This window comes from Somniosus microcephalus, chromosome 5 (genome assembly GCF_052327205.1).
Source record: "Somniosus microcephalus isolate GS21.2 chromosome 5, FLI_Smic_1.0, whole genome shotgun sequence".
NCBI classification, from domain to species: Eukaryota; Metazoa; Chordata; class Chondrichthyes; order Squaliformes; family Somniosidae; genus Somniosus; species Somniosus microcephalus.
The window spans coordinates 92,272,936-92,294,452 of NC_140991.1; the positions used below are offsets into that span (position 1 = coordinate 92,272,936).

At 45.4% G+C, this 21,517-nt stretch overlaps 1 protein-coding gene across 1 annotated transcript in view; it reads right to left on the reverse strand.

The window, feature by feature from the left end:
- Positions 1-21,517, reverse strand: part of dnah5l (dynein, axonemal, heavy chain 5 like) — a 450,024-nt gene that overhangs the window by 239,039 nt on the left and 189,468 nt on the right. Inside the window, exons 33-38 of the mRNA XM_085987988.1 lie at positions 19,712-19,840; positions 18,566-18,765; positions 16,916-17,069; positions 13,094-13,360; positions 6,324-6,452; positions 5,221-5,436 (exon numbers count right to left, since the gene is read on the reverse strand). Of these exons, the coding sequence (XP_085844114.1) occupies positions 5,221-5,436; positions 6,324-6,452; positions 13,094-13,360; positions 16,916-17,069; positions 18,566-18,765; positions 19,712-19,840 (1,095 nt within the window). The remainder of the gene's footprint in view (positions 1-5,220; positions 5,437-6,323; positions 6,453-13,093; positions 13,361-16,915; positions 17,070-18,565; positions 18,766-19,711; positions 19,841-21,517) is intronic.

Consider the following 21,517-nt stretch of genomic DNA (forward strand, 5'->3'; position numbering starts at 1 on the left):
TAGCTGATTGAAATGAGCCGGTAGCATAAAAGTTGAGAGCCACTGTTATCTTCACTGCCACCGACAGAGACGTCCTGCTCCTCAGTTGAGGCTGCAAATCTGGCTGAAGCAGGTGGCAGAGCTCAGTGACCACCTCCTTGCTGAAGTGCAGCCTTCGCAAACACTGCTCCTCAGTCATATTAATGTAGCCATGGTGTGGAGATGCCGGAGTTGGACTGGGGTGGACAAATGTAAGAAGTCACACAACACCAGGTTATCGTCCAACAGCTTTATTTGAAGTCACAAGCTTTCGGAGCACTGCTCCTTCGTCAGGTGAAGTGGAGAGATGCATAAAGACACAGCTTATATAGTCAGAGAATAATGTCAGATGTTTACAGGTAATCTTTCTAACTGCCATTTATCACACCTCGGCAGAGAGATAATCACAGCAATCAAAGGTGTGAATGGTGTCCAAACAGGTCAGTCAGGAAAACATTACATCAAAGAACAATGAGGTGGGGTCACAAGGGGTCAAATGTTGCAGATGCTGGGGTCTGTGTGAAAAACAAAAAAACAGGCAAAAAACATTTTTTTTGCTGGAAATCACAGCAGGTCCGGCCGCATCTGTGTAGAGAGAACAAGCCAACGACGACTCGAGTCTGGATGACCCTACGTCAGGTGGGGTTACATGTAGCGTGACATGAACCCAAGATCCCGGTTCAGGCCATCCTCATGGGTGCGGAACTTGGCTATCAGTTTCTGCTCGACGATTTTGCGTTGTCGTGTGTCTCGAAGGCCGCCTTGGAGAATGCTTACCCGAAGATTGGAGGCTGAATGTCCTTGACTGCTGAAGTGTTCCCCGACTGGGGGGCAACACTCCTGCCTGGCGATTGTTGCGCGGTGTCCGTTCATCCGTTGTCGCAGTGTCTGCATGGTTTCGCCGATGTACCATGCTCCGGGGCATCCTTTCCTGCAACGTATGAGGTAGACAACGTTGGCCGAGTCACATGAGTATGTACCATGTACCTGGTGGGTGGTGTCCTCACGTGTGATGATGGTATCTGTGTTGATGATCTGGCATGTCTTGCAGAGGTTGCTGTGGCAGGGTTGTGTGGTGTCGTGGTCGCTGTTCTACTGAAAGCTGGGTAATTTGCTGTGAACGATAGTCTGTTTGAGGTTAGGCGGCTGTTTGAAGGCGAGTAGTGGAGGCGTGGGGATGGCCTTAGCGAGGTGTTCGTCATCATCGATGACATGTTGAAGGCGGCGAAGAACATGGCGTAGTTTCTCTGCTCCGGGGAAGTACTGGACGACGAACGGTACTCTGTTGGTTGTGTCCCGTGTTTGTCTTCTGAGGAGGTCTATACGATTTTTCGCTGTGGCCCGTCGGAACTGTCGATCGACGAGTCGAGCGTCATATCCCGTTCTTACGAGGGCGTCTTTCAGCATTTGTAGGTGTCCATCGCGTTCCTCCTCATCTGAGCAGATCCTGTGTATTCGCAGGGCTTTATGCATCTCTCCACTTCACCTGACGAAGGAGCAGCGCTCCGAAAGCTTGTGACTTCAAATAAAGCTGTTGGACTATAACCTGGTGTTGTGTGACTTCTTATATTAATGTAGGAGAATTGTTGGCGAAATACCCTGGGAGGGTAAGGTCTCCTAAAGAAATGGCACACCAACTAAATACATATTTTGGTTCTGTCTTCACAAAGGAGGACAGAAATAACCTCCCAGAGATGCCGGGGATCATAGGGTCTGATGAAAGGGTGGAACTGAAAGAAATCAATATTTGTAGGGAAATGGTGTTAGGGAAATTGATGGGACTGAAGGACGATAAATCCCCAGGGCCTGATAATCTACATCCTAGGGTACTTAAGGAAGTGGCCCTAGAAATAGTAGATGCATTGCTGATCATCTTCCAACATTCGATGGAATCTGGAACCGTACCCATGGATTGGAGGGTAGCTAATGTTACCCCACTATTCAAAAAAGGTGGTAGAGAGAAAACGGGGAATTACAGACCGGTAAGCCTGACATCGGTAGTGGGGAAAATGCTAGAGTCCATTATAAAAGATGTAATAGCAGAGCACTTGGAAAACAGTGACAGGATCGGACAATGTCAACATGGATTCACAAAAGGTAAATCGTGCTTGACTAATCTACTGGGATTTTTTGAGGATGTAACTGGTAAAATAGATAAGGGAGAACCAGTGGATGTGGTATATCTGGACTTTCAGAAGGCCTTCGATAGGTCCCGCATAAGAGATTAGCATGTAAAGTTAAGGCACATGGGATTGGGGGCAAGGTATTGACTTGGATAGAGAATGGTTTGGCAGACAGAAAGCAAAAAGTTGGAATAAACGGGTCCTTTTCTGAGTGGCAGGCAGTGACTAGTGGGGTACCGCAGGGATCGGTCCTTGGACCCCAGCTATTCACAATATATATTAATGATCTAGACAAGGGAACTAGATGTAATATCACCAAATTTGCAGACGACACAAAGCTGGGTGGGCGTGTGTGCTGTGAGGAGGATGTTGAGAAACTCCAGGATGATTTGGACATGTTGGGTGATTGGGAAGAAACATGGCAGATGCAATATAGCGTGGATAAATGTGAGGTTGTCCACTTTGGTGGCAAAAACAGGAAGGCAGATTATTATCTAAATGGCAATAGATTGGGAGAGGGGGAAGTGCAACGAGACCTGGGTGTCCTTGTGCACCAGTCGCTGAAGGTAAGCATGCAGGTGCAGCAGGCGGTTAAGAAGGCAAATGGTATGTTGGCCTTCGTAGCGAGAGGGTTTGAGTACAGGAACAAGGATGTCTTGCTGCAGTTGTACAGGGCCTTGGTGAGACCACATCTTGAGTATTGTGTGCAGTTTTGGTTGCCTTATCTGAGGAAGGATGTTCTTGACATGGAAGGAGTTCAGCAAAGATTCACCAGGCTGGTACCTGGGATGGCAGGAATGACGTATGAGGAGAGATTGGGTCGATTGGGCTTGTACTCGCTGGAATTTAGAAGAATGAGAGGTGATCTCATTGAAACTTATAAAATTCTGACAGGACTGGACAGACTAGATGCAGGAAGGATGTTCCCGATGGTCGGGGAGTCCAGAACCAGGGGACACAGTCTAAGGATAAAGGGTAGGCCATTTAAGACAGAAATGAGGAGGAATTTCTTCACCCAGAGAGTGGTGAACCTGTGGAACTCTCTACCACAGAAGGCGGTGGAGGCCAGTTCATTAAATATATTCAAGAAGGAGCTGGATATATTTCTTAAGGCTAAAGGGACCAAGGAGTATGGGGAGAAAGCAGGGACCGGGTACTGAATTTGGATGATCAGCCATGATCGCATTGAATGGCGGAGCAGGCTCGAGGGGCCGAATGGCCTACTCCTGCTCCTATCTTCTATGTTTCTATGTTTCTATGTTTCTATGTACAGAGGCCTGTTGGCCCTCCTCCATCTGGCCATGATTGCCACTCTCTGTCTGCGTCTGTGCCCTCCGAATCTGATGGCGCAGGCGACGTCCCCATTCAGTGCAGCCCCCATAGCATCTTGGCAATCAAAGTAATGAAGGTCAAAAACCAAAGTACCTGCAAAGTTATGGTCAGAAGCCAAAACTACTTCAGACAGCGTTGACTCAATGCAGAAGTCTCTCTTTCTCTCTCTCAAAATCTCTCTCTCTCTCTCAGAACAAGTGGTGCAAAAATGTCTACCACAGAAAAAGCCAGGAAGATGCCCCCTTTAAATAGCGCCCCCGCAGCCCCACAGCGACTGGGAAGAGTTCCAGTCTACTTGTCGTTGGTTGTGCCAGGCGGAAAGGAGCTGGGCGCCACTCAATTTCTGTTCCAGCGCGTCACAAGGGCGTTGCACACTTGAATGATGTCAAGATCTGCGTGCGCAGGAGATCGGGCGGTATTGTTTAGCGCGCCGCAAAATGTCCGGTCAATTCCGCGAGAGGCGCAGATATCACCTCGCCCGGGCGCTAGTTGCTTTGCGCTCCATTAGCGCCCTCTTAAGGCGCTAACGAGAGGTGCAAACCAACTGAATTTTTCCCCCTTTTTTTGTTATGTTGATTGAGGGATAAATATTGGCCAGGGCACCGGGGATAACTCCCCTGCTGATGTGCCAAATTTTCAGTGAGAATGATTGTCTGATGGTAATTGCTAAAGCAAAAATCGGATAATATCTCGGCTGTTGTAGAAGGCTGGTCATGTGAATTACTAAACCATTTGTCCTCCATCCCATGCATGTTTTAGGTTGCAGTAGCTTTCCTGATTTTTTTTTTAGCCCTCCTACCTCCAGGGATAAGACAGGTAAGCTCATCACACAGGCAACGTCATGTACCCATTATGACTGTCCATGGAACAAAAGTAACATGTGAAGCAATTTCTGGCTAATATTTATCAATATCTTAAAAATTACACAGAAACTCTGACTTTAACCATTTGCAACAAATATAATATGCAGAGGAAAATACGGATTAATAAAAATATATACTGGCTTTTCTTCGCATGGCTAGATTCATATTCTTCAAAGCTTTCAAGTTATTACATGGAGAACCATTAATGTGTTTGTCTGAAATGCTCTCTACACTATTTTAGTGGAGCTATTAACCCTATTTATTTTAAATGAGTTAATAATGCCTCTGCTAAAATAGCCGAGGAAAAATTTTAGACAAACACACTAATAGTTCATACCTTAGTATTATAGCATACTTTCAGGGCCTAGGTGTTTTATAGCTAAGTTAATAAAGAAAAGTGCAAAGGATTTGGCCACTTATTTGCTAGATTCTTCTGATCCTAACTTGACTTTATCCGCCTCCATGACTTTGGGAAGAAGCAGGTCAATTAGTATTCCTGGATGGTGGAAAGTATAGAATTGATTGGATATAGTCTGAAAAGAATAGTCTCCTGGTGTGGCTATTTGGGTCAATAGTTAGCAACGTTTATTCCTATTCCTGTAATGCATGTTTTGTATAAAAGACAAAGGTAGCCTCTGTTAGCTCTCATAAAATGTCAGTTGTGCCAGAACTGTATTCCATGACTAGAAAAACTCATCTGAATCTTTAGCTAGGCTATCAGATGGAGCACTTCACATGAACAAGATTGTTCATTCTGGAGGATGGGGAAGAGAATTAGATACACATTACAGTATTTGTAATCTCAAAACTGCAAGTATTTGCCGAGACAGTTTGCCTATACCATGGCAATAAGTGACTCAAACTTATTAATTAATTCCCATTACCTTCTTATCAACTTTGGCATTATTTAAAGCTTCTTCAGAGTTTTTCGTCCAGATCATCTGAAGACCCAGCAAACCTATCTGCGCAGGGAACATGGCCTGAAGCTCATATAGTTTAATCTCTTTATCGGTGGTTGCTATTGAAGCCTGGCGAATAATGTTGTGAATTGTCTTTCTGACCCCATTCAGGAGCTGCCCCAGCCAGACTTCCACGTTGCCCTAAAACACGAGATAATTAAAAGAAATCAGATAACATGACAATAGTTCAGGCTGAAAGCACAGGTTTCAGAAAAATTGCATAGAAGCAATCAATTTAAGCAACAATGGTCCAAAAAGAAATGTAATTGCATTATGAGAAACTTCATCATCCACATTTTTCTCCAAACTCCTTTCATTTCAACATGTTCACTTGTCAAGAAGGACAAGAATTTAACTGTACACTTTATTTGCACTAAAGTGCAAATAAAGCACACAAAAACAATGCCTAATCCATTGCAGAACAGCAATCAGAAAAGCCAATAGAATGTTGAACTATGTACCCAAAACAGTCAAGGAATTTGAGATCAAACTGTACAATGCGCTGGTTAGACAGCACCGTGAGTACTGCGGCTAGTTCTGGCCATTGAGACACAACTAAGGCATTCAAGTGCTGAAGGGAATGCAGAGGAAAGCTACGAGGCTGATCCGTAATGTCAAAAGTCTGAGTTATAGAGAAACTTGCGCTTTACAGCCTCAGAAGGGAGTTTCTGAAAAGTCAGCTTATAGAGGTATGTAAGATAGTTAATGGAATAGAAAAAGCAAATCCAGAATATATTACTTTTAATTAAATTCAGAGAGTAGAACAAGGGGACACAGTTTCAAACTAGTAAAAGATAAATTTAGGATTGATATCAGGAAGTTCTTCTTCACACATAAAGTGATTAACATGTAGAATTTAATCCTGGATACAGCATGGAGGCAAAAACCCCAGAATTGTTAAGAAACTGGTGGCTGCAATGGGGAGCACTTTAGGGTCTTTCTGGATGGATGAGCTAAGAAGGGCTGAATGACCTATTTCATCTATAATTATCTTGCGATCTATTTTAAACTGTTGTACGTTTTCTCACCTGAGCTGTAACTGGTTGAATGAGGTCAACTTTTTCCCCTTCCTGAGATTCAAAGCGGAGGATCTGATCGTAATTTATTTCGTTGAACCCCACTTTATTAACATTGTCAAAAAGACTTAGCAGGTGAGCCTGAAAGTCAAAATATTTTATTTTAATATGCTTACATATAACAACAACAGCTTATACTTATAGAGCATCTTTAATGTAGTAAAACATTCCAAGGTGCTTCACAGGAGCATTATAAAACAAAATTTGACACCAAGCCACATAAGGAGATATTAGGGCAGATAGAGGTAGGTTTTAAGGAGTGTCTTAAAGGAGGAAAGAGAGGTAGAGAGGTGGAGAGATTTAGGGAGGGAATTCCAGAGCTTAGGGCCTTGGCAGCTGAAGGCATGGCCACCAATGGTGGAGCGATTGAAATCGGGGATGCTCAAGAGAGCAGATTTAGAGGAACGCAGATATCTCGGGGGGTTGTGGGGTTGGAGGAGATTACAGAGATAGGGAGGAGCGATGCCATGGAAGAATTTGAAAACAAGGATGAGAATTTTTAAATTGAGGCATTGCTTAACTGGGAGCCAATGTAAGTCAGTGAGCACAGAGGTGATGGGGGAACGGGACTTGGTGCGAGTTAGGACATGGGCAGCAGTATTTTGGATGATCTCAAGTTTATGAAGGGTAGAACGTGGGAGACCGGCCAGGAGTGTGTTGGAATAGTCAAGTCTAGAGGTAGCAAAGGCATGGATGAGGGTTTCAGCAGTGGATAAGCTGAGACAACCGCAGAGACGGGCAATGTTACAGAGGTGGAAATAGGTGGTCTTAGTTATGCCATGGATGTGTGGTCGGAAGCTCATTTCAGGGTCAAATGTGACACCAAGGTTGCGAACAGTGTGGTTCAGCCTCAGACAGATGTTAGGGAGGGGGATGGGGTCAGTGGCTAGGGAACGGAGTGTGTGGCGGGGACCGAAAACAATGGCTTCAGTCTTCCCAATATTTAGTTGAAGGAAATTTCTGCTCATCCAGTATTGGATGTCGGACAAGCAGTCTGACAATTTAGACACCGTGGAGGGCTAGAGAGAGGTGGTGAGGTAGAGCTGGGTGTCGTCAGCTTACATGTGGAAACTAACGCTATGTTTTCGGATGATGTCGCCGAGGGGCAGCATGCAATGTTCCCTCTAATTGTTTTTGGTGCTGCTGTGCGGGCCATTCAAAATGCCGCGCACCTGTGGTTTTTACATTGATAAGCAGGCAAGCCGGCTGCACGGGTTCCCTGGAGCGCTGCACAGCCACGTGGCCCAAATGGAACATTGGCAGCATGTAGATTAGAAATAGGAGAGGGCCAAGGATAGATCCTAAATATGTCTAAATTGGCCTAGAAATTCAGTATAGCCACTTTTGGGGCGGTAAATTCGGGCGGGCGCTAAAGTTAGCGCCCGCCGGAAAGTGGAGGCCACTTCGCCAATATTCAGTAGCTTTGGCCAAGGAGTTTGGGCGAGCGCTGAAACTGGCGTTGCACCCCTATCTTTAGGCGTGAAGCCGGCGGTGCAGAGTGATAACGCCGAGGTCGGGCGCAGCGCAGGTGCGGTCATGTTTTGATTGACAGTAGACACCCTGACGCCGGCCAGCTCTTAAAGGGGGAAGGGTCGACTTGGTCTGCTGCCACGCCCTGGATACTGCAGCCCTCCAGCTAGGCCTGAACACTGCTGCTGGACCCAAATAGCGCCTGAAGCCATGCAGAAGGCCCGTGAACGAGCGCAGCTCTTCTCAGAGCATGCTTTGAGGGTGCTGCTTAGGGGTTTGGAGAAGAAAAGAGATATCTTGTGCCCGGACAGTGGCAAGAAGGCTCCCAAGAGGCTGTACAGGAGAGCCTGGAGGGAAATCGCCCAGAGGGTCACAGCCAACAGCGATGTCCCCAGGACTGGTGACCAATGCCGCAAGAAGTTCAACGACCTCACTCGGTTGGTCAGGGTGAGTACCCTTTCCAGTGTCCTCCTCATCCTTGCATGTGCACCTCACATTATGGGCAAAGGGACCTCAAAGGCCTAATGGCCAGCCCTCCTCCAGCAGCTATGGCACTGGCATGATCTTCAGTAGCACATTCTGCACTTGACACACTGGCCAAGCTATTCGACCATGGGAGGCAGTGCACACAACAACAGGGCACCACACTGTACTTAGAGGCCGTCCTTTCTCTTGCAGGCCAAGCTGGCGCAGAATCTGAAGAGCCGGACTGTCACCGGGGGAGGCCGTGTCCAGTTCCAGGAGCTCAGTGACCTGGAGGAGCGCGTGGCTCGACTCATGCGTGCCCGGGTGATTGGCCCCGTTGCTACTGGAGATGCCGACCCTGTGCTGGGCCCCAATGGTAAGGACATGACCGTTTGGACCTCTCTCGTTCCCCTTGCGCTTCAGATCTACATCCTTTGCCACTGTCCCACCAATGCGCATAATGCCACCACTCATGCCTCCCTCGCTGACGCCCTGTCCTCACTCTAAAGCTACTCTTGCGCCTTCCTGCTTTCAGCTGGTGAGGAGGAGGTCCCTGAAGCCGCGAGTGTCAGTCCCTCGGAAGAGGAGGACGACGAGGACCAAGAGGAAGGCGGCCCATCGGGGGAACCCTCATCCGCGCCAGGGGATGGCAATGGAGGGGACACGTCTTGCCTGGAGGAGAGCCAGGGGGAAGTGTTGCAGGGGGGTGTAGCTCCTGTGCCCAGTGGCGTGCAGCCACGCGGGAAGGGTCGGGCAGCACGGCTGCCTTCTCCCCAGAGGGGGGAAGTGTTGCAGGGGAGGGCAGTTGCTGGGCCCAGTGGCGTGCAGCCACGCGGGAAGGGTCGGCCAGCTCGGCGGCCTTCTCCCCAGAGGGAGAGTCCGGCCTCCAGTCCGGAGACGGTCCTCGCCCAGGAGGTGCGCCTCCTTGATCAAATGTCCGCGGATTCGGAGCGGCGCCACACCGAGTTCATGGGGGTTGTGGGACAGTTGCCTCAGGCCATTGAGTCCCTGGCTCATAGTGTGGCCGATTTCGGGGACTCACAGGCCAGGGGTGTCGAACAACTCGTGGCAGCACAGGACGCGAGTCGAGAGTTCATGAGTGGTGCCGTGCAGACACTGGCTGGTCTGATGCGGGCACAGACCAGGGCAGTACGGGCACTCACTTCTGCCACACTCGCTGTGTCACGGACGCATCACCAGGGCACCCGCCGCGCTGCTGCAGCACAGCGGTCTGGCCTTCACCAGATTGCTGCGCTTGCTGCAGTGCCAGCCCGGCCGAGTGCCAGTGTCTCTGGCGACCAGCGAGCGCCTGGCATCAGCCAGCTTGCCCCCATTGCTGCAGCCGCCACTGCCACTCCCCCAGCAAAGCTGCGACGAGCTGCTGGAGAGACTGATGCTGCCCAGCCACAGCTGCAGCAGTCAGCAGCCGGCCCCTCCAGGGCCGGACATCGTCTAGGCCGACCCCCAAGGACATCTGCCGTCACGCTTTGTGCCCCTCAGGAGCCTTCCCCCAGCCTTGCAACACCCACAGGGCCCAGGTTGAGGCGGAGCAGCAGGTCGGGCAGGGGCCGGAGAAGCCTGCACAAGGACTCGCCCTCTCGGCACACCAAGTAGAGTGTGTTGCCAAATGTTTTTTTAGATGGGGGTGTTTGTGTTCTGTATGGGGGGGGTTTATTTTGGTAAGGCCGAAGATGATGGCAAATGTTTTTTTAGATGGGGGTGGTTGTGTTCTGTATGGGGGGGTTTGTCTTGGTAAGGCCGAGGATGAAGGCCAATTGGATGGACAAGTTTTGTTATTCCTCCCCAGGTTGTGGGAGTGAGATATGTTTTTGACTGTTTTTTGGGGGTGTTGTCTGTTTTTGTGTTTCATGTGGGAAGGGCCCTGAGTTTGTTAAATAAAGCTTTTTATTTATTCAGCTTGTCCATGTGTCATGTTTCAAGTGGTTGTTGCGTTAACCGGCTGAGGGCTTGCGGAGCAGCTGCATTCAGGTGCGCTCATTGCCACAAGCCATTCCCTGAGAGGGGGCCTAGAAGTGTCGTTCAATAAGCCGCCGGCGGACGGCCCTTGGACCTTGTGGCTCCCTCCTGGGCTGGTACTCCTCCTCCTCCTCCTCCTCCTCCTCCTCATGGTCCTCCTGCTCGTCCTCCTGAGGTGGTGGTCCAACGTGAGGTGGCAGTGCCTGAGTCCTGCGGATAGCCAGGTTGTGCAGCATGCAGCAAATGACAACGAACTGGGAGACTCTATCCGGCGAATACTGTAGAGATCCGCCGGAACGATCCAGGCAGCGGAACCGTTGCTTGAGGACGCCAATCGTTTGCTCTATGATGTTCCTTGTGGCTTGATGGCTTTCGTTGTATGCCTCCTCAGCAGGGGTCCTGGGCGCGCGGAGCGGGGTCATGAGCCATGTACACAAAGGGTAGCCCTTGTCCCCGATAAGCCATCCCCTTGGGGGAGGCTGTGCCTGGAACATGTCAGCCACAGTAGTCTGGCGCAGGATAAATGCATCGTGGCTGCTTCCTGGAAAGCGGGCATTGACAGCTAGGATGCGCTGCCTGTGGTCACACACCAGCTGTACATTGAGGGAATGGTAGCCCTTCCGGTTGCGGTAATCCTCGGCATTGTCGATAGGTGCCCGCATAGCCACATGCGTGCAGTCAATGGCGCCCTGCACCATGGGGAAGTCGGCGATCCTGGCAAATCCGACTGCACGCTGCTCCTGCCTCTCTAGGGTCATGGGGAAGGAGATGAATTGGTGTCTCCTTGCGAAAAGGGCATCGGTGACCTGCCGGATGCAGCGATGCACGGCGAACTGGGAGATGTTCGCTTTGTCCCTAGCAGCGGCTTGGAAGGAGCCGCTTGCATAAAAGTTCAGAGCCACCGTGACCTTCACTTCCACCGACAGAGACGTCCTGCACATCAGCTGTGGACGCAGATCTCTGTGAAGCAGCTGGCAGATCTCTGCAACCACCTCCCTTCTGAAGCGCAGCCTCTTCACACAATGCGCGGCAGTCATGGTGAGATAGGACACCTGCTGCCGGTATTCCCTGAGTGGGTAAGGCCTACGTTGCCGACGCCTGATGGCCCCTCTGTGTCTAGGCATGGCTGCCCCTCTCACACAGCGTCTGCGAGCCCTTCGCACATAATGCTGGAACTGAGGGTTGGAACCCCATGCAGCCCCCATAATATACTTGCAAACAGTGAAATCACAATGAGTCAAATTTCCAAGCTCTGGCCAGAAGCCAAAAATACCTCTCCTATGTTGTCCCAAATCAGTAAGGTCTGTTCCTTGGTCTCTGTCCAGAAATCCAAAGCACTAAAGTCATTGCAGCAAAATGGCTGGCCTTTATAGTCCAGTCTGAGTGCCCTTTAATTAGCGCTCCCCGAGGCCCGCAGGGCCTCTGCTGCGTTCCACTTCACAGTTCTTAACAGCGCCACGCCCACATTGGGCGGGCGCCACTGAAGTTCCGGTTTGGGGCGCACAAACAGCGTTGCACGACGAAATGACGTCATAAGCTGCGCGCGCAGCTGAGCGGGCGCAAACACTTTGCGCCGGCGCTAAATGTCAACTGAAGTTGGGCGTAGGCGCAGATCGGCCTGCGCCCGGGCGCTAAGTGCCTAGCGCTCGAAATCTACTCCTCTTATGGCGCTAACGGCTGGCGAACGCAACTGAATTTCTAGGCCATTATGTTTAATATGTGTTAAACATTATTTTACAATACATTTTCAGTGTATTTTAAGATTAAATATTCAGCATTTTCTGTTTTTCAATGTAACATAATTTTCCCCCCACTATTGTAACTTTTATTGTAGGTGCTATTTGCTTGTGGGTTGTCATTATTTTTAGGCATGCTTGACACGGACCTGCTAAGTTTATTTAAACCAAGCCTCTATTAGGATATTTTTATGAGGCACCCAACTTATGTAAAGCTAAAATAAAAATAGAAAATGCGTGCCCTGAAGTGTATATACCTGAAACATTGACTGTCTTTTCTCTTTATAGATGCTGACTGAATTGCTGTGCATTTCAGTAATTTGTTTTTTCTCACACTTCCAACCTTTGCAGTTTATTTGCTTTCATGTAAATCTAAATTACATTTTCCATTTGCTGAAGTGACAGTGGAGAACGTTAGTTTCAGTAAATACCCTATCCCATTTTCAAGATTTTTGTAATTTACTTTTGTAATTTAATATAATTAATGAATATTTTAACATGTTTCACAATTTTTTTTACAAAAGTGGAAAGCAAGACAATATTCACATTTGGTGATGCCACAGATATTGTTCCCAAATGTCCTCATAAGAACATAAGAATTAGGAGCAGAAGTAGGCCATATGCCCCTCAGCCATTCAATAACATCACGACTGATCTTCGACCTCAACTCCACTTTCCTGTCCGATCTCCATATGCCTTTATTCTCAGTGTTCCACAGGTCTTCCACCATAATTGGGAGACACGCAAAATACCTGGGAAAGCCACAGAGACCTAGTTGCACCGGCTTCTGTCATTTTCGGAAGTTTCGTGCTTACCTTAAAGGGACAGAACTTCAGTCAGCCCTTACAAGGGCTGGAGGTAGAGCCAGGTACGGGGACTCTACGCCAAGAGCTCCCACTCCTTAGACTGGGTGGGGACCCAGTGTACCAGTGGAACCGGTATGCCAAGTGAGTGGAAAGATACTGACCAAAATATTGGTGTAGTGGGAGTAATGATGATGGAAATACACAACCTCATACTTGTAACCTATACAGAAACAAAAGCATCCCAGAGGTCAGAGTAAAATCATCCTACCTGTATAGTGTGAGAGTCAGAGGCTTGACCAAGGATTTCGAGCAGAGCAGGGTCAGAAACAAAGAAAAATCTGGGAAATAATAGACGTTTCTTTTCCAGATATCCAGTAAGTGATTTCTGACACATCTCTAACTGCTCCAGTAAATGTGGTAAAAGCTGAGCTAAAGTCTCATCGCCTACACAGCACAGCACAATGTTTGTATTGTCATGAGCTCTCTGCATGATCTTCTGCCATGACTTGTCAATGTTCTGGAATCGTTTGGCCTCCTGGAGCAGAGCACAGGGGTTAGTTTTAACCAAAATAATTACAAGCTTGCTACATATTGTAATATTTCATTTTTTTAATCTTTTATTTAAAGACTTCTACATCACTTCAAAAAAGATTTAGACCATACAAACCAATGGAAGACAAAAGATGGTATAGCACCAATTCCCAAATGGTGACAACAGCTATTACAAAATATCCAGGATTAAAAACGTAGGGTTAGATACTGCTATGTATGTACAATTGTCATGTTTTGAGATTATTATCTAACTAGTCTGGAAGCGATTATGATGTTGCTATTAAATTAAATTTGATTGACGAGAGCTAACCTCTCAAACACACAAATTATCCAGGATATTGATTAGGTTCATCAGTTGGGGCACCAATTTAAGCAGTTAATGGAATTGTTTATTCTCACAAGACCATATCAGTTTTTATCTACTTTCAAAGATACTAAACCCCTTAGTACTTCCTCTCTCAGTATGATTATCTCATCTAATATTTCACACTCCTCCTCCTTAACTACAATGTCTGCATCGTCCCTCTCTTTTGTGAAGACAGACGCAAAGTATTCATTAAGAACCATACCCACGTCTTCCGCCTCCACACACAAGCTGCTTTTTTGGTCTCTAATAGGCCCTACTCTTTCTTTAGCTATCCAATTATTTGTGGCAGAAGATCAGAATTGACTTAATTTAATTGAAAGGAGTTGCATATCAACTGATTATAAACTATTTTTCACATCAGCCTGACATATCCATTATGGGGAAAGTGCTGAAGGAACAAATGATGAACTGTCCTATGCGATACAGAACTACAGGATGGAATTAGCGAGCCTTTATAGGAGGAAGTAATTTAAGGAGATTAAAAATCTTATGGACAGGGGAAACTCAGTGGATATGGTTTATTTAGATTTCAGCAAAGCTTTTGATACAGTGCCCTGTAAGAGATTGGTCTACAAGGCTGAAGGTGTTTCTGCAATGAATCAAAAGTTGTCTGAAGTAGAGGAAGCAGAGAGTCGTTTAGCCTGGCGCTAGATCAGCATGGAAGCACTGATTCTCTAGATACCCGACTAGTTACATCCTTCCGTACTGATCTAGTCAGCACCCGTACCCTGGATAGCTCCATCTTTAACTATGACGGAATTGACACTGGCTCAGAGCAGCTCCCCATAGAGGGAAATTAGTTACAGCCCAGTGCCACCCAACCCTTCCCCAACCACCATTGCTCCTCTCCTGCACCTACGTCTCCTCTCATCTGCCTCCCCTTACTGTGAAGAATGGGCCCCAGCCCAGCCCACATAAGAGGTTAGTGTGCAAAATTAAAGCACATGGGATTGGGGGTAATATACTGGCATGGATTGAAAATTGGTTAACAGACAGGAATAAATGGTTCTTTTTCGGGGTGGCAGGCGATGACTAGTGGGGTACCGCAGGGATCAGTGCTTTGGCCCCAGCTATTCACAATATATATCAATGATTTGGATGAGGGAACCAAATGTAATATTTCCAAGTTTGCTGACGACTCAAAACTAGGTGGGATTGTGAGTTATGAGGAGGATGCAAAGAGGCTTCAAGGCGATTTAGACAAGTTGAGTGAGTGGGCAAATACATGGCAGATGCAGTATAACGTGGATAAATGTGAAGTTATCCACTTCGGTAGAAAAAACAGAAAGGCAGAGTATTATTTAAATGGTGATAGATTGGGAAATGTTGATGTACAAAGGGACCTGGGTGTCCTTGTACACCAGTCACTGAAAGCAAACATGCAGGTGCAGCAAGCAGTTAGGAAGGCAAATGGTATGTTGGCCTTCATTGCAAGAGGATTTGAGTACAGGAGCAAGGATGTCTTACTACAGTTATACAGGGCCTTGGTGAGACCACACCTGGAGTACCGTGTGCAGTTTTGGTCTCCTTACCTACGAAAGGATATACTTGCCATAGAGGGAGTGCAGTGAAGGTTCACCAGACTTATTTCCGGGATGACAGGACTGTTGTATGAGGAGAGATTGGGTCGACTAGGCCTGTATTCACTAGATTTTAGAAGAATGAGAGGGGATTTCATGGAAACGTATAAAATTCTCACAGGGCTAGACAGACTGGTTGCAGGGAGGATGTTTCCCCTGGCAGTGAGGTTGAGAACGAGGGATCACAGCCTCAGGATACAGGGTAGGACATTTAGGACTGAGATGAGGAGAAATTTCTTCACTCAGAGGGTGGTGAACCTGTGGAATTCTCAACCACAGAAGGCTGTGGAGGCCAAGTCACTGAATATATTTAAGAAGGTGATAGATAGATTTCTAGACACTAAAGGCATTAAGGGGTGTGAGGAGAGAGAGGGAATATGGTATTGAGATAGGGGATCAGCCATGATCGTATTGAATGGTGGAGCAGGCTCGAAGGGCCGAATGGCCTATTCCTGCTCCTATTTTTCTATGTTTTTATCACACACACCTTTGTTGTATTCTGTTGTTCCCTTACCTCCACCACTCCTCCGGTCCTGTCCCACTCCTTTTCCTTGTCCTCCTCCCTCTCTCAGTCCCCTTACCCATCCCCCTCTCCTCCTCTCTGTCTTTTTTTCTCTCTTGTCGTCTCTCTCTCTCCCCTTTACTCTTCTTCCCTCTCTCCTCTCCCCCACCTGGGTCCAGTTATGCCAGCACTTTCTAACCTGCTTGACCTAAACACTGGACTTGGCATTGACTTTGCGTGTGCAACACCACAGGAGATCAACTAATTTAAAAACAAACAAGTATTCATCGGATGTTCAGATAATAATTGTACCTCATTGCTTGCAAAGAAAAAATCTTTCTGGCTCTCCCTTGGGCTTTAATTTTGCTTGTTTAATGGTGCTGGTGCTTTTGTGTTGCATGTTGTGCTACAAGCACAGTTGGGCAGTAATTTGTCTACTTGCAACATAATGTTGCATGAAATATAGCCATAAGTAACTTTGTTAGAGGAGGGTTTAATTTATGTAGGCTAGAGCACCAACCAACTCTGGCATGGAGGGGTGAGATCCAGGTTCCTACGCTTGCTGAGTTATTGATCTTAACCACACCACCCATGAGCAGCACAGTCCAGCATTTGACCACAGGTAGCGATGGAAAGCATAAGGACTAATAATTAAAGAATGATAAAAATAATCAGTGTGATAATAATAATAACTTCCGGGAAGTTATGTCATCACGTCCTGTGAACTGTGAACTATGAACTGTGTACATACCTCACTTCCTGTCATATGTCACTTCCTGTTGGACTGGTATAAATACTGGTCTGTTCAGTATTGTAAGAGGCTTCTACCAGAGGCATGGTAAAGACCTCTCTTGTATATAGTGTGTTTATAAGTTACTTAAAGCTTACTTTAAAGTTACTTGATGGTAAGACTCCTTTTTCTTACATCAATCAGTGTTAGTCATTTACTTTCTTATTTACAAATGATCAAAACTTACTTGACCACTATAATTTTGGACATCAATTGCAAAGACAACCGAATTTTAATTTTGAAAGCATTGCACTGAATTCTCAACAGAAACGGATTTTACTTTCCCAGATTATACAAACCTGCGGCAATTGTTTTGCAATATCTCCACCAACAAACACAGCTTCCAGGTAAATCCAAAGGTTCTGAACCGTCAGCCAGTTTTCAATTATTTCTGTGGTATTTGAGAGCTTCTGCACCCACTGTTGAATAGTGGGCTTGAAAGGTGCATTGTACCTGTCAGCAAAGCACCACAACTTTAAAAGAAATCGTTCACTGCAACAAAGATGCTTTTACACTAACATGGATTTTTTTTTATCATTCAAGTTTCTAATTTTACCCTTGTGCCTCTTTCATCATAAAAAAAACAATTTGAATGAATAAATTCTATCAATTTCCTTCAGAATTTTGAACATTTCTTTTGAAACTTAATTAGGAAAAAAGATTTTCAAAGTATTTTTGCTCCCCCGATGACGTCACCTAAGTATACAAAATTCAACGCAACACCAGGATAGGAACAGCTCAGACTCATAGCAATAGCCTGATTGAAGGTATAGACGAGTGGTTGCACGACTCAGCTACAAGCATCAGCGATGACATAGAATAATTATATTCAAACCCTTAGGGCTGGATTTTACCTGAGGAGGTGGGTCTGGAGGCGGGACTGCTGGGAAAATCCCCCAAAATGGGAGCAGGTCCCAAACCAGCTCCCAACCCGCCTCCAGCCAATCTTCCCAGGAGTAGAGTCCCCGATTTGCGCAGGGTCCCGACTCCTAGAGGCGGGAAGAGGATTACAGTTAAGAGGCTTTTTCCAATTTTTCGACTGCTGCTGCGGGCTTCCCAACATATGTGGGTCTACTGTAATTTTTGTTTATATATGACAGCTGCAGAAGTGGTTTAAAGGATTCAGTGGGACACTGGTGAGTATCAGAGGTAAGAAAATGTTGTGAAAGTAATTTTTAATGTGGTTAGATGTTTCTGCAGGTGACAAGCTGTGAAGTGTTTGTGTAGCCTCATCTCATCAGGAGAAGTAACAGATGGCTTCTGCAATCTCAGCTGCAGCTGCCATCTGTTTTATCCTAAGGAGAGAGTAATTGGAGAGCCTGGGTACAAGTGCTCACCTTTGGACAGTGATTGTCAGTGTTTGACAGCACCTTAATGCTGTCAAACACTGTCAAATCATCTGTCAAACAAGTGTGGTGCATATGCCTTTAAGAAAACCGGCAGATGAAGCGTCATCAACTGACATCATCTGACATCGGCTTTCCCTTATTTGGCCGGAAGCCCACAGGGAGGGCTTAACAAGGCCAATCAGGGCAAAATAGCATCTGTTCGTCAGATGTCGCTGGGGGCGGGACTAGAACCCAGAAGATAGCAGTCCTGCCCCAACTCGTCTCGGTAAGTAAAATCCAGCCCTTAACCTTTGTATGGATAATTAAACCTGAGGCCTAGTGTGAGCTATAGCATTCTTCATTAGAAATAACTACACATTTTAAAACACCTATTACCATTTTCCTACCTAAAGTAAACAAAAAGGTTACTACAATATTTCAAGTGCAAGAAAATGATTTAACAGCTGTATTTCAATCCAAGCATTTAGAGGACATTTATAAAGTGTTTGGACCTTTATTCTTGTGGTTTAAGTCTGGTGAAACCTTTAACCAAATTACAGTTTTGTAATTCAATTCCATTATTATATGTATTGCAAAATATATACACTATTATCCAGTTACCTGTTACTCATTAATGAGCCAAGTATCATCAAACTGTCCTCCATTAGTGCAATGTTCTCCATGGTATCTGATCCTTTGAGGAGCAACTCACCCCTCATCTTGAATGGAGCAAAGGTGAGCACATGACCACTCCATTCATTAATAACAGCTTTCAGCTTTGCTTCAATATCCTTTTCTTTTCCTGCACTAATACAAATGTCCTGAAAAATAAGTTTTGTTTACTTAGTAACCAGTGTAATATATTCACTGTACTGTCTATTGGACCTTTGCAAGTTAATTTTTATTCATTCTCAGAATGTGGGAAAGGCTGGCATTTATTGCCCATCATTAGTTTCCCTAAAAAGATGTTGGCAGGCCTTCTCCTTGAACCATGATGCAACTGAGTGACTTGCTAGGCTATTTCAGAGGGCAGTTAAGAGTCAACCACATTGGTGTGGGACTGGAGTCACATATAGGTCACAACAGATAAAGACAGCAGGTTTCTTTCCATAAAGAACATTAATCAACCAGTTGGGTTTTTTCAACAATCCGAAGGTTTCATGGTCACTGTTACTGACACCAGCTTTTTTATTTCTAGATATTTTAAACAAAATTCTCTAACTGCTATGGGATTTTAACTCACATTCTCTGGATTATTAATCCAGACTTCTAGATTAGTATTCCAGTAACATACCACTACACTACCATACTCCTGGACCTACATTAATAACATTGTGGTGAAATCAGTTGCTTAGGGAGAACAAAGGGGTCAGGTCATTAAACAAATAAACTCAACAATAAATTAAAGCATATTTCAAAATCTTTTACAAATAAACTGTGATGTTTTTATCATCTGATATAGGCTTAAGGTTTAAATTACACCAAAGCCTGAATTGACCTATAATCATCCAGTCAATTAAGATTATATTTTGCCAAAATAACTTAAAATTTTTAAGTTAGATTGATTCTTTTACCATGAATTTTGTTTATAATAATCCATTTCAGACATTTGGTGGGATGCAATAATTGCTGAGATGAGGCCCACTTTATAGAAGTTTCCCTCCCATCAGCCAATTACAGAATTCAATTGAAAGTAGTGTCTTAACCAGGGTTCACTATATCGTTGGTTTCAATAGAAGTTTAAAGGCTACAAAATAAGCATGTTACCTCAATGTCCTCTTTGTATTTTAGTAATGGAGCTTCTGTTATATTTTTGAGAGAGAACTGGTCAGATTCAACATCAAAAGTATGACCAGTGACCTGTGCAATCCTTTCCCAGTGTCTTGACACCATAGCCTACAGATCAAGAAATAAATACAAAATAATTGTTAAAAAGTGTTTACATTCCTGTAATGAAGAACAATTGTTGCTTAATCTTTTCTTTCCTTCTCAAACTTTAATGGCATCTTTTCGGTGCAAATAATGGAATCTGATAAAGGCAAAAAGATCAATAAAATGGCCTGGATTTTGCAGTCAGCGGCGAAGTGACGACGTTCATCGCTGACCTTCGGAGAAAGCTACCTACAAACTTTTATCGGTCTCTGTGGCATGGATTTCACCTTTTCTGATGTTAATTTAATTCTGGTCCATCACAGGGGATCTCTGATGTCCAGCAACAGTGATGTCATCAAGCAGGCTAAGCAGCCAATCACATTGAAGAATTCTCACAGACAGCAAACCAGGAAATATCAAGCAGGTTTTATCATTTACTTTTTATAATTTTACAGAAAGCAGAATAAAGATTTGGACATACATGCAAGGTAGAAGCTGAAATATCATATACAAACTTTAAAAAATTAAATAAAAATTAATTTTTATTATTTTAAAAAACTATGGAATTTTTATTATGGAATAGAGAACTTTGACATTCCACAAATATAATATCAGGTTACAGGGCCAGAGAGGTTGTTCAACAGTAAAATGACTTAGTACACCATTAAAAACTCAGTTACACCTCATTCAACAATGTTTATCTTTTTGAAGGGTTTTTACAATGAGAACAGGGCGTAAAAAGTTGAAGTTCGTGTCAAATTAAGCGATTTCTAATTGATTCCATCTGCAAGGACTGCAACAGCGCACCCCATGGAGGAGCAGGGTATCACTGACAGCAACTTCAGGATTTCTGCTTTTAAATGCACATGTGCAAACTCCAGAAGTTGTTGTCAGTTTTACACAGTAATGATGGTGAATGCTGACAGTTTCGCTATCATTACAACCACAAATTTCAGGCCGTTGCAACATGTAACTTGTGCCTATATATAGCTGCAGGGCATTCTGGAGGGGGAGGGTGAACAGCCAGTTGTCGTGGTGCATATAGGTACCAACGATATAGGTAATAAACGGGATGAGGTCCTAAAAGCTGAATGTAGGGAGTTATGAGGTAAATTAAAAAATAGGACCTCAAAGGTAATAATCTCAGGATTGCTACCAGTGTCACGTGCTAGTCAGAGTAGAAATAGAAGGATATTTCAGTTGAATACGTGGCTAGAGGAATGGTGCAAGGGGGAGGGATTCAAATTCCTGGGACATTGGAACCGGTTCTGGGGGAGGTGGGACCAGTACAAACTGGATGGTTTGCACCTGGGTGGGACCGGAACCAATGTCCTAGGGGTTTGCTAGTGCTCTTGGGGAGGGTTTAAACTAAAATGGCAGGGGGTTGGGAACCTGTGCAGGGAGACAGAGAAAAGGGAAGCAAGGATAGAAACAAAGGACAGGAAGGAGAAAAGCAAAAGTGGAAGGCAGAGAAATCAAGGGTGTAAATCAAACAGGGCCACAATAAATAATATTCTAAAAGGACTAAGAGTGTTAAAAAATCAAGCCTGAAGGCTTTGTGTCTTAATGCAAGGAGCATTCGTAATAAGGTGGATGAATTAGCTGCGCAAATAGATGTAAATGGATATGATATAATTGGGATTACGGAGACATAGTTCCAGGGTGAACAAGACTGGGAATTCAACATCCAGGGGTATTCAA